General features: G+C 41.4%; 1 protein-coding gene across 2 annotated transcripts in view; it reads right to left on the bottom strand.

The window, feature by feature from the left end:
• EXOSC10 (exosome component 10) overlaps positions 1–17,758 on the bottom strand; it is a 41,423-nt gene that overhangs the window by 9,796 nt on the left and 13,869 nt on the right. For both annotated transcript variants that reach the window (XM_069078741.1, XM_069078742.1), the window contains exons 10-17: positions 10,572–10,762; positions 8,546–8,702; positions 8,202–8,350; positions 7,973–8,023; positions 7,370–7,481; positions 5,590–5,640; positions 5,316–5,394; positions 5,066–5,175 (exon numbers count right to left, since the gene is read on the bottom strand). In XM_069078741.1, the coding sequence (XP_068934842.1) occupies positions 5,066–5,175; positions 5,316–5,394; positions 5,590–5,640; positions 7,370–7,481; positions 7,973–8,023; positions 8,202–8,350; positions 8,546–8,702; positions 10,572–10,762 (900 nt within the window). The remainder of the gene's footprint in view (positions 1–5,065; positions 5,176–5,315; positions 5,395–5,589; positions 5,641–7,369; positions 7,482–7,972; positions 8,024–8,201; positions 8,351–8,545; positions 8,703–10,571; positions 10,763–17,758) is intronic.

Here is a 17,758-nt window from a genome sequence, read left to right as displayed (position 1 = left end):
ACACACACACACACACACACACACACACACACACACACACACACACAAAACCTAGCCGTGTAACCTTGGGCAAGTCACTTAACCCCAATTTCCCTCCAAAAAGCAAAAAAAAAAAATATGGATATCAAATTAAAATTTTAAAGGGAAAAAAAGGGATGCATTCATGACAAGGGTGTGATATGCAAACTACAGAAGGAACACAAATGTATAAAACCAAGTGCCATTCCTCAAAGGATAAGCAGACAAAGCATACGAACAGCTCTCAAAAGAAGAAAAGCAAACTATTAACAATCATATGAAAGAAGACTCCAAATCCCTAATAGAGAAATGCAAATTAAAGTAACTTTAAGGTTTCACCACACCCCCAGCAAACTGACAAGGATGACAAAAGGTAGAATAAAGCTGGAGAGGCTGTAGAAAGACAGGCCCAGTAATACACTGCTGGTGGAGCTCTGCTTTGCTCTAACCATTCTGAAAATCAATTCTGAATGATAAAGAAAGTGATTAAGAGAGCCATACTCCCCCCCACCCCCAAGGATGGGCAGCTATATAAATCCTTGCTATTATTATTCTTCTCTTTGATCCAAAGATCTGCTCCTGATTATGTGCTCCAAAGAGGTGTCACTGGGGTGGGAAATACCTGTGATTTCATGGGCATGGGGAACTCCAGGATAAAAGAGCTCCCCATACCAATGCAGGGTGGCACCTACACTGTCTTCTTGGAGAGTTTAAGTCAACAGAGGTTAAACACCTGCCCAGGATCACGCAGACTGTGGGTCTGGGGCTGGTCTTGAACCCAGGCCTTTCTGGCTCTGCACTATATACCATGCTGCTCCTCAGAGAGCCCATACAAACCAAACAATACATAGCAAAGTGTTTTGTACTAGCAAAAGACTGGAAACAAAAGAGATGTCTATCAATTGAAGAAGTGACAAAAAATAGTTCATGAATGCAATGGAATATTAATACTTTAAGAAATGAATGCGAAGACTTCAGAGAAGCATAGGAAGATTTATATGAACCTGATGCAAGTGAAGTAATCACAACATGGAAAGCAACATACACGCAATAACAACAATGTAAATGGAAAGAACAAAAAAAATAATAAACCTGAACACTGTGTAGTAATTATAATGACCAATGTAGAGGCCTTTGGGTATGGAATAGTGCAGCATCCTGTCAGACTCAGCTGACTGACGTGTTGGTTAGCCTTCCTGAAGTGCTTATTAGTTTCCTTTTTTTACACTCTGTTAGAGGGAGGTTCTCTGGGAACAGAATGAGGGACGGCTACTTTTAGAAATGAAGATGATGTACCAGGAGAACAATCTACACAATGACCACATTAGGAATCAACAAAAAACAATACGGAAAATTTTCAGAACTCTGATCAGTGTTATGACCAATGGTGACAGGTAAAGCATTCTCCCCAACACTCAGCAGACAAGTGGCAGACTATAGGTGAGAAATTTCTGAGATGACCACTGTATTGATTTATTTTGACTTGTTATGAGAAAGTTATGTGGAGGGGTGGGGATGAGGGGAGAGAATTAATTGGAAAATAATAGTGATGACAAAAAAAAAAGAACACCAGTGAAATACATTTAAAAAATAACTGTGGGTCTCCCTGCCTCCACCGTGTCCTCTTTACAATCCCTCCAATAAAATGCCAAGGTGAGGCAACCTCCCTGCTCAGGGAATTCTCCGATGGCTCCTATCACTTTCAGGATCAAATATAAAATCCTCTGTTGTGCTTTTAAAGCTCTCCAGGACCTAGTTCCTTCCTTCATTTCCTGACTTTTTACACATTACTCTCCTCCACATAAGTTCATAATCCCTGTAGCTCCATGTACATGCCACTCCATCTTCCATCTCTATGCACTGGCTGCTCCCCACACCTGGAGTACTCTGCCCTCACCTCTGAGGTTCACTGACTTCTCTCCTCAAATTCCATGTCTGCAGGAGGCCTTTCCCAGTCTGCCTGCCACCTCCCCAACCCCCTTAGGTGACCATCTATTCTATACATTATGTACCTGGATGCTGCCTCCCCTGTTAAAACTATGGACTCCTTGAGGATAGGATTCTATCCTTTATTTGTGTTCCTAGAGCTCAGCATAGCACCAAGCACATAGAAAGGGCTCAATAAATGCTTGCTGATTGCTTTAATAAGTTCAGAAAATCGAATTATTCCCTAATGAGAAATCTTAGCATTGTAAAGGGCTTTTGAATTATAAATTGACCAAGCACATGAAAATTATTTCAGATGGTCAAGAGTGGAATGGAAATAAAGAGCATAAAATGAATCAATGCTGTTGGAGGCAGGCATGACACTGTGGAAAGTACAGTGGTTCTGAGTCATAGGACCTGAATTCAAATTCCACCTCCAACACCATGTCTGTGTGACCTTGGGCAAGTTATTTAACCTCCACTTCCTCATCTCTAAAACAGGGGAATGGACCACATGGCATCTATGCTAAGACCAGAGTATTTTAAAGTCCTACCTAGTATAAAGGTAAGTGAAAAAAGAGGAACTTGAAAAAAGAATCCCTTGAAAAGGTAACAGAGAGAATTAGGTTATCAGGAGAAATGGAAGGAAGGAAGGGAGGAGAGAGCAGTAAAATATTTAGGAGATCAGGGCCAAAAGTGAAGGATTATTATAGAGAAATAGAGAATGGGAGAAGAGGACGATTCCTAAATAACTGATGACCCTGTCTATGAAGGAAAGGGCTAAAAATGTTTGTACTAATAAAAGCTGGATCCCAGGACAGGGGAAGTGTATGCGTGTGGATATCTGATAAAGATTACAAAGAAAAGTTTTTTATTTGTATGGAGAGAATAATATTGGTCTTGTAAAAAAAAAAAACAACCAGGCAGTATTGTACCTTGTACTAATTTTTAATTAGTTCTATCACAAGATCTAATGGAGGGAAAACCAAACTATTATAATCTTAAATACTGATGGCCTGAATTCACCAACAAAAAGGGAGTGACTTACAGAATGGATCAGTCAATCAGCATGCCTACCACTTGGTAGGCATTAGGCTAGCATTAGGTGTACAGAGAAAGGCAAAAAGATAGTCTCTTAAGGAGCTCACAGCCTCTTGGAGGAAACATGAGAACAGCTATGTACAAAAAGACATATGAAGGATAAACTGGAGAAAATCAACAGAGGGAAGGCTCTAGCATCAAGAAGGGTGAGGAAAAGCTTCTTGAAGAAGGTGGGAATCTTAGCTGGTGCTTGAAGGAAGCCAGGAAAACTAGGAGGCAGAAAATGAAGAGGAAGAGAGCTCCAGCCATGGGGGACAGGGAAAATGCTTAGAGTTGGGAAACGCTGTGTCATGCTCAAGGAACAGCCAGGAGGCCAGTGTCACTTAAGCCAAGAACATATGGAGAAAGGTAAGGTGTAAGAATACTGCAAGGGGCAGGAGGGGTCTGGGTTATGAAGGCTGTGAAAGATTTTTTTTTTTTTTGCTTTTTGGAGGGCAAATGGGGTTAAGTGACTTGCCCAAAGTCACACGGCTAGTAATTGTGAAGGGTTTTGAATGCCAAACATAGGATTCTGTATTTGATCCTGAAGGCGATAGGGAATCTCACTGGAATTAACTGAATGGTGGGATAGTGGGGGTGACATGATCAGACCTGTGCTTTAGGAAGATCAATTTGACAGCTGAGTAGAGAATGGATTAGAAGGGGGAAGAACTGAGGTAGGCAGACCTGCCAGTATGCTACTGCGTTAGTGAAGTGATGTAGGTCTAACTGGGTAGTGGCAGTGTTAGAGAAGAAAATAAGGCATATTTGCGACAAGTTAGGAAGGTAAAACAGACAAGAGTTAGTAAAAGATTGGAGAAGGGGGTGGTGGTGAGAGAGAACAAGGACTTGAGGATAACCCTCAGATTGCATGGATGAGTAGGAGGATAATCAGCTCCCAACAATTTGTTGCTTATACGAAATATATCGAAGCCCTAAGGATTCATACAAATTCAAAGTGAAGGGTCTGGAATAAAATCTATTATATGTCAGCTGCATCCAAAAAACTAGGAATTGCAATCATGTTTTCAGATAAGGTAATTGAAATCAGAGATAACATTAAGACAAATAGGGCAATTTTATGATTAAAAGCATAATGAGATTATATCACTATTCACCCATCAAATAGCATAAGATCCAGGTTCTTAAAAGAAAAAAAAAGTAATGCTCTAGGTAGTAAGACACAGATTAGACAATTTTAACAGTCCTCTATAAGTGCCTAACAAATCCAACAAAGATAAACAAATAAATTGTAAACTTTCAAAGAATGTTGGAAAAACTTGATTTGATGGATCTATGCAGACTTCTGAATGGCAATCTTAGTGAATATAAATGTTTCTCAGGCTTTCATATGACGCACCATTAAAAAGCTGAAGAATGGAAAATTTCTTTCACAGTTGTGGCCAGGAAAAGAATTTGTAACCAACTATGATACAGAGAATTATTAAAGAAAAAAGACTTTGATTATGTAAAAAGTTTTACATATATAAAATAAATACAGCTAGAATAGGAAAAAAAGACTTGGACTACAATTATTTTTAATCATGTCAGATGACTAAACTGTTCATATGCTTTGAATCCAGTGATCCTACTGGTGGGATTATACCAAAAAGAGGTCCATGACACAGGTAAGGATTCACATGCACCGACATTACTTGTGATAGCAAAATGGTGGAAACAACTTCTGACTCCAATAACATGAGGATTGGATTGTGAATGTAATAGAATATTATTGTACTGGGAGGTACAGGAAAGGAAACAAGCATTTTTAGAGCCCCCACTAGGCGCCAAGCACTGTGCTAAGGGTCTTTTACAAATATCATCTCATTTGATCCTCACAACAACCCAGAGAGACAGGTGCTGTTATTGTCCCCATTTTGCAGCTGAGGAAACTGAGGCAAACATAGCAAGCACTTAAATTCTGCCTCCCTCCCTCCCTTACCCTGTCTGACATTTGGGATCCAGTGCCCGAGACACTGGATTTGTTCCATAATGTAAATTAAATGGAGTGAGGTCTACAACAAACTGTGCTGTTACTTACACTGAATAATGTGATGACTGCAGTAGCAATAAGGCAGCCAACATCTGAGGAGGTCTCATCTTCATCTTTGTCAGAGAAGAGGGCTGCCCTTTTCTGAAGTGGCCCAGGCCCTACAGAAATAGAAGCAATTGAAGGTTTTTAGGTCTGAAATTTTCTTCAAACTTCATCCAAGTTTCTAAAAAGGAACCAAATCTGAACTGTAAGCAAAAATTCAGACTACCAGAGCACCCCACAGAAATGAGAGGTATACCTGTGGCTGCCACATTGAGATAATCATCTGGAGGAGCACGGGAATAGTCATGAGGTCCGAATAAAGCATTTTCTATTCTCTGTGTATAAAAAAACAAATGAAAAAGCAGACAAAACAGAAGCTGCTATAAATGAATCTGAAATATTTACATAGCTTTGCTCTGAAGACACAGACCCCAGAGCTGGGGCCGCCCCAACAGAAAACAGTTACTTGTGGTAGTCTGCATCTATCTGGTCACAAGAAGAAGCCCACCCCTGGAAATAGAGCACTGTACCTCAGGAGCAGGCTGGGGTCTGCTCTTCTTCACTCCAGACGCAACTTCAGACTAGGAATACAGATAAAAGAAAGTCAAGAAAGAGCAGTTTGAACAGCAAGACCCAACATCTTTGCCTACGGGCTCTCTCCAGTCATGGCCAAGTGCAGTTCTGACTGTGCCACCTGCCTACGTAACAAACTCATTACCTCTGGGATCAAAGATAAACTCCTCTGTCTGGCACTTAAATCTCTTCCCAATCTGGTCCCTTCCTATTTTTCTCATTTATGCATGCTTGATGGCCTAGCCATCCTGGCCTACTTGCTGTTACTCATAATGCTCCATCTTTTTTTCCTCACTTTGGCCTCTTCAGATCCCTAGTTTCTTTCAAGATTCTGCTCAAACACTACTTAAAAAAAGACATTGTTTTTTTGCTTTTTGGAGGACAATTGGGGTTAAGTGACTTGCCCAAGGTCACATGGCTAGTTTTTGTGTTAAGTGTCTGATGCCGGATTTGAACTCAGGTCCTCCTGACTCTAGGGCCGGTGCTGTCTTCACTGTGCCACCTAGCCGTCCCAGAAAAACCTTTAAAAATTCTGAACTCAGACATCAAGTAAAATAAGTACTTCTGCACACAAAGTACAATAGAAAAAGAGGACTATGCATGAAACTGTGACTCCGTCATGTACACCATGCAATGTACAGTATCTTTCTCCTTTCAGGCATGTAACACTTCAACATGTAATTCCCAAAGGCACCCACCCTGCTTGTCTGTCAAAACCCGTTTCTGCAGGAGGTCTAGTTCAAGGTGCTGCTGAAATCCCAGAACCTCTTCCTGTATCCTGTCTTCATCTCAAACACAGAATGTCTAATATTTGACTGACTTTCCCTATAACTCCCTCCTCCTAAGCTTCCCTAGTTCCGTGAATCCTTCTGTTAATGCAGGCTCAAACCCCTAGGACAGCCTTTCCCTTCTCTCTCTCCTTTGCTCCCTGTGGCTGGTCCTGATTTTTCCTTCCAAAGTTTCTCACACCCTTTCAATCATACACAGCAGCACCTCAGCTGAAGGCATTTTCTCCCTCATGTCTGAACCACAGAAATAGCCTGACACGTTTTCCTGACTCGGATTCATTCCATACACAGTCACCAACATTTCCGTGTACTTGAATAGGGGGAAAAAAAAAATCACATCTTCATTTCAATATAATTGGTTTCCTTTGTATTCTCATGCATTTAAAAACATGATTCTGAGAAGAGATCCATAGGCTTCACCAGACCATCCAAGGGGCACACAGCACAAAAAAAGGTAAAAGCCCCCTCTCAACAGATAAGCAACCTGCTAGACACTGCCATTACTAGCTACTGGACCCTCAATATGAAAGAAAAAAAAAATCTGAGTCAAAGTTGTGAAGTGAAAGCAAAGAAACTGAGGCCTGGGGGGGGCTAGGTGGTGCAGCTAATAGAGCACCGGCCCTGAAATCAGGAGGACCTGGGTTCAAATCCGGCCTCAGTCACTCAACACAAAACTAGCCGTGTGACCTTGGGCAAGTCACTTAACCCCAATTGCCCTACCTTCCTCCTCCAAAAAGCAAAAAAAAAGAAAGAAAAGAAACTGAGGCCTTCATACCATAGTGTAGATACAGCTAAACCCCAGGAGCAATGCACTTTGTTTTTTCTAACAACATTTTCCTGATGCCTCCTTGGGCAGGGTGAATCCCAAAGGTGCCCAGTGGGAAATAGGTTCTAGAAGACCTAGCAGGACTGTTAACCTTCAGAGTCTTTGGGCAGAAAAGAATCCTACCTTGAGAAGAGGCATCTCTCGGGCCTGCTGAATTAGGAGGTGCATTTCATTGATTTGCTGCCGCACAAGAGGAGGTACAGGGTTGCAACAAGCAATAATACCCTGAGGTTCCCTAAAGACAAAGAACAACGCAGTTTATCTTCAAAAAAGCACAGCATTTAAAAACATTCAGATGAGAAGATCGCTCAGTGGATACAAGGTCAGGTCCAGTGACTTCACAAACTGCCAAAGGTTTATCAGTCAACTGTTAGTCACTATTAACTCAGGGAGGTCAAGGAAATGCTCACTTCAGGGGAGAGTCAGAGAAGGTGAAGGTGAACCTGAGTCTTTCCTTCAAGGTCCAATACAAGGGCTACCACCTTCATCAATTTTCCTTACTTTCCTTCCCACTCCCATGCATACCCTTCCTTCCTTTTAGACCCTGTAAGATCCTTGAGAGCAGGGCCTCCCTTGTATCTATCCTTGTACTTTCAGCACTCATCATAGGGACATAATTAGTACTAATCATCTCTGAGTAGAAGTCTTTGACCAATAATCAGGAAAATGGGATTTTGAAGACTATGGGACCTCTGAAATTGCCATCCTGCCAGCACACAGACTCACTTGGGCAGCTCCTCAGCTATCTTCAGCATCATGTGGTTGGGCAAGACATAGCTGCAACAGAAAGTAAAGTAGGCTTAGTAAGATGGGGGTGGGGGGGATGGTGCCACAAAGTTAACAAATGTCACAAAATAAACAACTCAGTGACTAGCAGGAAAGACTCCATTATAGATCTGGGCAGTAAATCCATCATTTGTTTGCTAGCAAGCTTGCCCAGGCCTTGCTGTCTCACCCATAACTTTCATCCTCCCTCCGGGCTGTTCTGTCCCTCCAAGAATAAAGCAATTGAAAGGCCGTGAGCTGCTGGGTATTGAGATGCTTCTTCTGCTTTCTATACAGCTCAAGGTATGATTCTTCGGTGAAAATCGGTTTGATGAACCTCTACAAAGGGTTAAGAGAACAAGAGTCAAGATATGGGAAAGTAAATGTATTTTGGGGTCTCTTCAATAGGCCAACTCTAAATTTGTACTCCCTGAAAGAGTAAAAGAGTAAGAGAAATGAACAGAAATTCCCTGCTGAACAAATGACCAGGGAGCTCCCCCCAGGCCTTCTGTTTGGACTCTGGCAAGGCCATACCTTGAGGCAAATGTCCTTGCTCCGCTGCCACACCACCTGCAGCTGAGCTGGCTGCCCGTTCGCTCGTTCCCACAGGTCGGAACGCATCTTATCATAGATGTAGAGGAGGTAATGTGTATCATGGCGTGCGTAGTTAAACATTTCCTCAGGTAAAGGCCTACAGATGCAACAACAAAGGAGGCTGTGATTTCTTCTAGCGGCAGCTACCTTAACTATTCCTACCACCACCTGACACAAGGTTTTTATATGTAATAAATATTTATTGAATGAAGGAATAAATACTCATCAGGCCCTAAAACACAATGCACATGTTACATTATTCACTTTAGCACCTCTTTACTGTAACTCACAGATCAGCAATTGGGTAAAAAAGGTATCTCACAGCGATATGGTGAGTGAGGCCTTAGGAGTACAGACTGCTTGTTTCCTCCCCACAATACCTGTACTGAAGCAGCATGGGGCATGAAAGGAAGGTTAGATTAGGACTGAGAGGGCCCCAAATCAAACCAGGAAAGGATACTTCTGGCCATGTTAGTTCTGTGCACTGTTTTAAGGAAAACTTTGATAAGCTGAGGAGGGTCCAGAGGAGGGCCAGCCACCTGGATGGTTAAAAGCTTTTGAGTTCCTTCCATCTAACAATCAGTCAAAGGAACTATGGATATTAAGCATGGAGAAAAGGAGATGTAGGAGGCAGAAGAGAGCTGTCTTCAGGTCTCACAATGAGAGATGAGGCTTGTTCTGCTTGGTCCTAAAGAACATAACGGGGAGCAATGAGCAAACACTGCAGAGGCCATCCGAGGCTTGAAAACTCTGCTCATCAACAGGGCAACCCCAAGGCACCTCCACCATGCGGGTCCCTGAGCCCACGATGGATGGCCACTTGTGGAAGATGCTGGTAGGGGGTCTCTTGAACAACGGGGCCTCCGAGGCCCTTGTCCTGAGCCTACTAAGTCTCTGAATTTCCCTGGACTTCAGCTTCATCATCTGGAAAATGAGAGGGTAGGACTAGAAAGGTCCCTTTCAGTCCTCCATCTATGCTCCTCTGAAGATCGATTTTGACCCTTAGAACAACACTGTGATTGCTATTAGAAGTATTCCTATTCCTATCTTATAGATGAGGAAGCTGAGGCTGAGAGAGGGTAAATGACTCAGCCAGAAGAGCTCAAAGCTGGCATGTGCCGAGCCTCAGTCAGGGCTCTTTCCTCTGCACCACAGGGCTTCTCTTATAGCAGGGGGTGCCACAGTGCCCATGGAGAGAGGCCTAGAAGCAAGGATGCCTGACTTACAGGCTGGGGGCCTTTGGGAAAAACACTTATCTTCTCTGAGGCTCCATTTCCTCCACTGAAGACATGGACGAGACTTGTACAAACTGCCCCCCAGGGCAGTGGGGAGGAAAGTGCTCTGTAAGCCATCAAGGCACAAAGAAATATGAGCTGCTACCTTTATTATTTTGCTAACAGGTTTATTTGATTATTATTTTATTTAGTTGAGTTATTTCCCAAACACCAACAAGGAAACCCAATGTTTAGTGGTGTTTCCAACTAGTGGGTGGAACTGTAGTGCTAATGGGAACATGAGCTCCAAGGAAGTCCAAATGCATTATTCAAATCCAAACAACATTATACTATTATTTAACATCAAGTAAAAAGTTAAAAGAGATACTGCATTATGCTATCTCAAACATATTATACATGATACACCAGAAAAATTTAAAGTACAAGAAAGGAGAATTGCACAGGCAAACCTAGTGACTACAATTCTCCTTTAAGGAGTTACTAAATATTGTTTTCTCCCCATTCTATCCTTTTACCCACAGTAATAAATCCAGCTCAGAGAGGAGCATATCATCCCTCCGAAATTCCCTACTGCTTTTATGATAATGACAATCCTTATAGGACAGGCAGAGAACACCTACCTTCCTTGGAAATAATATAGGTCGTAAAGAGGGAAATAAACCCAATGCTCCAAAGATGAGTTCATTTGGGTACCAAATTTAAGCCAATGGAGTCACCAGCAAGAAGCCTACCGCATCCTCCAGTCAGCCAACTGGTACTGCTTGTTTGTTTCCACATTGCAATACAGCTTCAGTAAGTGATCCAGTGAGTGCCTGCCGAGGCTGAGGATGCGAGCTGCCTGGTGGGTATCAAACATGTTCACCACATAAAGCCCAAAGTCTTTCTGCAGCCACTCTATGTCCATATCAGCACCGTGGAAGACCTGGAAAGCAAAACCAAGGCCCTGGAGCTAATTTTGCCCCAGTGACTGAGCCCCATGCTGGAAACCCAGATGGAGACTAGGCCGTGGGGTAAGTCTGAAGAGCTTGTCTCAATCTGGTGAGAAACCAGGGCAAACCAATCGTGGCTAAGAATTCTGAGGGAATTAACAGAATCACAGAACTGGAAGGGACTCGAGCAGCCAGCCAGCCAGTCTGGTCACTCCTACATAGAGTTTCCCGCCTATAACAAATTTAACCAGTGTGCTCCCAACCCCTGCAGGCGACCCACCTCTCCTTTCCTTCTCCAGCTCATTTTACAGATAAGGAAACAGAGGCAAACAGTGTTAAGTGACTTGTCCAGGGTCACACAGCTAGTAAGTGCCTGAGGCCAGATTTGAAGGAGTTTTCCTGACTTTGTTGGTTTACCAACTAATTCACACTCCTTAATTGTGGGTGTGTACTATGGTTCTATCTCAGGCTCTCTTCTGCTCCCTTTTTTCTCAGTTCGAACCATATCAGCTACCATGGATTTAACTATTATCTCTATGCAGATGATTCCCAGATCTATATAGCATGTCCCAAAAGTCTTAGGGCTTTAATAGCTTAAAGCTGCCCCCAGGGTCTCCCAGACTTTCAATCCGACATCACCTATTGACATTGCAAAATGATTGTCCTGGAGATACCTCAAATTCAACCACGTCCCTAACTGAGCACATTATCAATCTCCCTACCCAGCTTATCACTACGCCCTGGCTTTCCTATTTCCGCAAAGGCATCAACATTCTTTCAGTCTCCCAGGTTTGTAACTTCGGCATTACCTCTCACTCTCCTTCACTCCACATATCTAGCAAGTTGCCAAATAAATTTTACCACCTCTACACTGACAACATGTTTCTCAAACAATCCCTTCTTTCTACACAAATGCAACTTTAGTTCAAGCTCCCCTCACCTCTGCCTAGATTAGTGCACTTGCCTCCTACCTGGCTTCCCTGCCTCCAATCCATCCTAACCACTGCTGCCCAAGTCATTTTCCTTAAAAACATATCTGATCACGTGACTCCCCCTTTTAATCAATTTCAGCAGCTTTCTATTGCCTCTAGGATAAATTATAAACACTCTTGTTTTTATTCCCAACCTATCTTTGGACATTACTCCCTTTCTGGTTCTCTGCAATATAGCCAAACTGTCCTCCTCTCTTCTCCTAACAAATCATGCTCCATCTCCCATTTCTGTGTCTTTGTACTGGCTGTCCCAAATGCCTTGAAAACCCATAGCCCCCTCAGCTCCCCCTCTTCCTCCATGATGTAGGCTAAGCACCACCTTCTTTATGAAGCCTTTCCTGATTCCCTCAACTCTGAATGCCCTCCCTCCTAAACAACTTTGTATATAATTACCTTATATTTGTTTATATGTATTCTCTTCATATTGATTTGGTACTTAGTTTTCCTTACTGGAATGTAAACTCTTTAGGTGTGGAGACTGTTTCATTCATTGAGTCTGTATCCCTTGCACCTAGCACAGTGTGTGATACAGAGCAAGGCATGTAAAAAATGCTGTTTATTAAGGCAGAGTCATGATGTCAGAGTATTTCTATCTCTACAACTCCTCCCTAAATATACTGAAAATGTACCAGAGCAAGTCCAGATTGTGAAATCCAAAGAAAAAAATCAAAACAAGCCATTTTTCCAGTGTAGGCTGGGGCAAGGAGATAGACAAAGAGGCCTTTGGACACTGGGGATGGGCTCTAGCCAGGATCTGCTGCAAGGAGTCTTCCAGCATAGGTCTTTAAAAGAAGATAGAGGCTATGCACCAAAGCAAGAGATTCTAGACCCCAGACACCCCCCCCCCCCACTCCCAGCAGCCTGACACTGTGCAGAAGGGAGCGACAGGTGCTGACTGGTAGCTGTTACTCACTACCCAGTGGTAGGGAAGAATGAGGAGAGAACCAGCACCTATGGTTGTGGTTTCAGGGTATGGAGTAGCCATGGTCCTTGGCTGTAGGCTGAGCAAGGAGCCAGCTCAGAAGCAAGCTGCAGCTGTGTGACTCTGAACCTGGAAGCAAAGCAGGATCTCAGTTCCAGGATTCTACACGCTCTAGAATTCTGGGAGGCTGCAGTTCTGTCCAGCTGAACCAGCAGAGCTTCCCAGGCTGACAGAGGCTGAATCCAGCAGCAGTCTACTCAAACTCTAACCAGGGGCAAGCCTATATGTTGCTCAGATGTAAACTCAGATCAGGAACTTGTAGAGGTCAGACCAGAAGGGCAATAATCAGACTTTGCCCTGTAACAGACCACTCTGGCAGCAATAAAAGTTTACAGGTCTCCAACCTGAGCTGTTTCTGAGACCCTGCAATCAATAGCCAACAACAAATATCCTAAAAAAGCAGCTGAAGGATCCATGCTCAGCCCAGACATTCCATTCAGCCAGACCTAACATAAAATCCAGTCAGGAAGTAAGCCAGAAGAATGAAAAATAAGGAAGAAAAATGAAGAGTCCCACCATAAAGAGTTATAATACTGGGGCGGCTAGGTGGCAGCAGTGAGTAAGAGTTCTGGCCCCGGAGTGAGGAGGACCTGGGATCAGTTCCGGCCTCAGATACTTAACACCCACACAAAAAAAACCTGGCCGTGTAACCTTGGGCAAGTAACTTAACCCCAACTGCTTTAAAAAAAAAAAAGAGTTATAATAGTGATAAGGATGCTTAAGACACAAATACAGAAGAAAATGACTCCAAAATATCCACAAGCAAAGCCTCAAGGAAAAATACAGCCTAGGAATAAGTTCAACTAGAATTCCTGGAAGAGATAAAGGAATAAAAAAATGTTTTTAGAAATGAAATGAGAATGCTAGAGAAAAAATAAGAAATAAGAGCTATGAAAAAAATAATTGGAAAAAGAATTAAAAGCTTCACACAAGAGTTACAAAACTTTGCCCAAGCAACAAACTCCCTGAAAATGAGAATGGACCAAAGAGAAAATAGGGATTCAATGAAACAAGAAAAAAATACTAATACAAAATAAAAAGACTGGCAAAAAAAAAACTGCAAAAACAACTGGGCTGGAAACAGATTATGGAGGAGTAATTTAAGAAGAATCACTTTACTAGAAATCCATGATCAAAAAAAGAAAATCATATTTTAAGAAAACTGTCCTGATCTCTTAGAACCAGAAATAGGAAGAATCTAATGGTCATCTTTTGAAAGAAACCCCCAAAACTCTCAGGAACATCATAGTTAAAATTCAGACCTCCCAGGTCAAAGAAAAAATACTGTAAGCAGTCAGAAAGAACAGAGTAGTCACAAGTATAGTGCAAGTACAGAGGAACCACAGTTAGGATTATACAAGATTTAGGAGAAGAGAGCCTGGAATGATATTCCAGAAGGTAAAAAATACTTATAACCAAAAACAACTTGCCTAGCAAAACTGAATATAATCCTAAAGGGGGAAAAAATGAACCTTTATTGAAACAGAGGACTTATAAGCATTCTTGATGACAAGACTGGAGCTGTGCAGAAACTTAAAATATAAAGGAGTCTAGAGAAATAGGAGTAAGCAATAATAAGAGACTAAACAAAGATAAACCATTTGCATTCTAATATGGGAAGATGATACATATATTTCATCAGAATTATATCATAATCAAGGATAATAGTGAGAGTCTAATAAGACAGACAGCTTGGAAGTGGTTTTGTTATGTTTTAATAATCTTAAACAAAGAACGGGAAGGGACAGGAAGAACAAAGGCAAGAGGAAAAGAGAAAGAATGGGGAAAATTATCTTACATAATCAGATCATGCAAGTAGAAGACTCGAGAAATAAAGATGAAAGGGAGAGCAGGAGACTTCACTTGAACCACTTTCATCTGAACTGGTCAAAGTGCAAACGCAGAGTTGGGTACAGAAATACATTACTCAAAAGGGAAACAGAAGGGAAAGGGGAGAAACAAGTGACTGGCTTCTGAGGGAGGGAAAGTGAAGAAGATCAGGGAAGACTATACCAGATCCAGAGTATTGGTGCCGAGCACACTCCTCTCTCACCACTGTATTCTTTTAAAAGGGGGAATAAGAAACAAAAAGAAGAAAAAGTGTAAGAGAACAAGATATAAGGAAATACACAATTAAGGATCATAACCACGAATGTACAAACAAAATCAATATAGGTAAAATTAAAAGAGAAACAGATAAAAGGGAAAAAAATGTGTGCAGTAAATTTCTCTAATAAAGGTCTCATTTATAAGATATATAAGGAACTGATTCAAATTTATAAGAATGATGGTCATTTCTCAATTGATAGTCAAGAGATCTGAATAGGCAAGTTTCAAAGAAATAAATCCAATTTATCAGTAATCATATGAAAAAATGTTCTCAATCAATAATAACTAGAGAAATGCAAATTAAAACAATTGGGAAATATCACCTCATTACCTACCCAGATTGGCAAGTAAGACATAAAAGGAATATGAAAAATACTGGAGGGGATATGGGAAAACAGGTACACTAATACACTGTTATCAGAACTGTGAACTGACCTAGTCATTCCAGAAAGCAACTTGGGGATGATGTCCAGAAAGTTATTGCATACCCTTTGACCCTGCAACACCACTACTATGCCTATACCCCCCAAATATTTACAGGGCATCTTTTTGCAGTGAGGGCAAAGAAGTGGAAACTGAAGGGTATCTATCAATTGGGGAACAGCTGAAGAAGTTATGGTATAGGAATGGCATGGGATACTACTGTGCTGTAAGAAATCATAGAAAAGATACCTTGGGAGAAACTTGGGAAAACTTGTATGAATCGATACAGAATGTTGTAAAATCAGGAGAACAATTTATATAATAACAACAATGTTGTAAAGACAAACAACTCTGAAAGACTTAGGCACTCTGATTCATGCAATTACCAACCATAATGAAAAAGGCTATTCACCTCCTGATGCTAAGGTGATGGATGCAGAGTACAGATTGAGACATTTTTCTTTGGATGTGGCCAATGAAGGATTTTGTTCTGCTTGATTATATACATGTTTGTAACAAGGGTTTTTTTTTTTTATGGGGGGGGGCAAGGAGGGTGCAAAGGTAAAAAGGAGAGGATTTTTACTGATTAAAAATTTTTTTTAAAGAAAAAATGCTTATTACTGATTGATTTTAAATCTGTAATTTGCAATTTTGATAAAATTATGTGTGCTTTTTTCCAAGTTACTGATATAAATGTTAAAAAGCACAGAACCCTGGGCTACTTCACTAGAGATGTCGTTCTAGGTCAATACTGAACTAATGACTATTACTTGCATCTGGCCATTCAACCATTTCTTTAGGAAAAAAAAAAAGGTTTTTCAATCAGCAAAAATCCACATTATCTTCCCACCTTCCCTAATCAAAAAATCAAGAAAAACAAAACCCCTGTCACAAGCACATGTAATTAACCAAAACAAATGCAAACATTGGTCATGTCAAGAAAAAAAAAGTAACAGTATACATTGTGAATCTTTACTTCTCTGTAAGGAGTAGCGTAGCATGTCTCCTGATGAGTCTTCTGGAATCCTGGCTGATCATGACACTGATCAGAGGTCCTTAAATCTTTCAAAGTGTTTTTTTTTTAACAACATTGTTATCATTGTATAAAATGTTCTCCTGGTTTTGCTCACTTCACTCTGCATCAGTTGATACGTCTTCCCAGGTTCCTGTGAAACCATCTAACTTGTTCAGTCACTCCCCAACTAACTGGCACTCCCTTAGATTCTAAATCTTTGCCACTACCAAAAAGGGCTACTTCATTTAACTGTTTCTAAATGTATCTATTATACTATTATCTGGCCCACATTTCTAGCAGATTTCTACAAGAATAGCAAAGAGATCAGGCAGCTAGGTGGCGCAGTGAATAGAGCACTGGCCCTGGAGTCAGGGGGACCTGAGTTCAAATCCGGCCTCTTACAAATCTGACACTTACAAAAACTAGCTGTGTGACCTTGGGCAAGTCACTTAACCTCTAAAAAAAAAAAAAGCAGAGAGACATGATCAAAGGCTTTACTAAAATCCATGCAAACTATATAGCATTCCTCTGAGATACCAGTATAGTAACTGCCAAAAAAACAAATAAGGTGAGTCTGTTATGACCTGTTCTTGCTGAGGCCATGTGGGTTCTTTGAAATCATCACTTACTTTTCTAGAAGTATGCACACTCTCTTTAATAATATTCAAATGTTCATTACAGTCTAATGATTTTGTCTGTTTTAGATGTCCTTTTCACCAAAGCTGCAATCTATCCATGCCTGCCTGTCTTCTGTAACTCTTGTCCAAGGCTTCCAAAATGTTGGTCTACCCAATGTCTAAGAGACTTTCCTCCTTTTCTCCCTCTCTACTGCTATCTGAGGATACCAATAGAGTACTTGGACCATCTACCTGGCTTCCTTTACCCTGGACGTGATACCAGCCCATTTTCTCTCATGTTTACATAATTCTCCGATGACAGCCTTCATTCAGGTGCTTCTCTGATGTACCTGGCCTGGCCCCACCCACCACAACCTCTGTAATAATCCTCTTCTAACTCCTCAGAGGTTCTCATCTTCCATGAACAAGGATGGTATTAAAAAGATAGAATTTTGTCTCTGGGAGAGGTTTGGGGTCATTAAAATACCTCTATCTTCTGAAGGCAATCCAGCCCTCTTCCCTTCTGTTTTTGTGTCCAACTCATATATGTGTTATTTTCTGTCATGTGTATGTATATATGTTCTCTCTCTCTCTCTCTCTCACACACACACACACCCTCTCTCGCGTGCACTCGCGTCTCAGGTTGGTTGCATCAAACCCCAGAACATTATAGAACCTTTGGAACAGGTTCTAACATCTACATAGGAAAAAATAAGTGTATGGAAAATGTCAGTTGCCCAGATTACAACATGCAGCTAGTGGGACAAACTGTCTACACATACTCTCACAAATAGACACAAATACACACACTTTTTTAGATCAAACTCTCTTTCAGGATGTTCTGAAATAGT

This window comes from Petaurus breviceps, unplaced genomic scaffold (assembly GCF_028583685.1).
Source record: "Petaurus breviceps papuanus isolate PSGF00001 unplaced genomic scaffold, PetGlider_PUasm1.0 91041, whole genome shotgun sequence".
Lineage (NCBI taxonomy): Eukaryota > Metazoa > Chordata > Mammalia > Diprotodontia > Petauridae > Petaurus > Petaurus breviceps.
The sequence above is the reverse complement of the archived record's forward strand: the minus strand, read 5'-3'. Positions and strand labels throughout refer to the sequence as shown.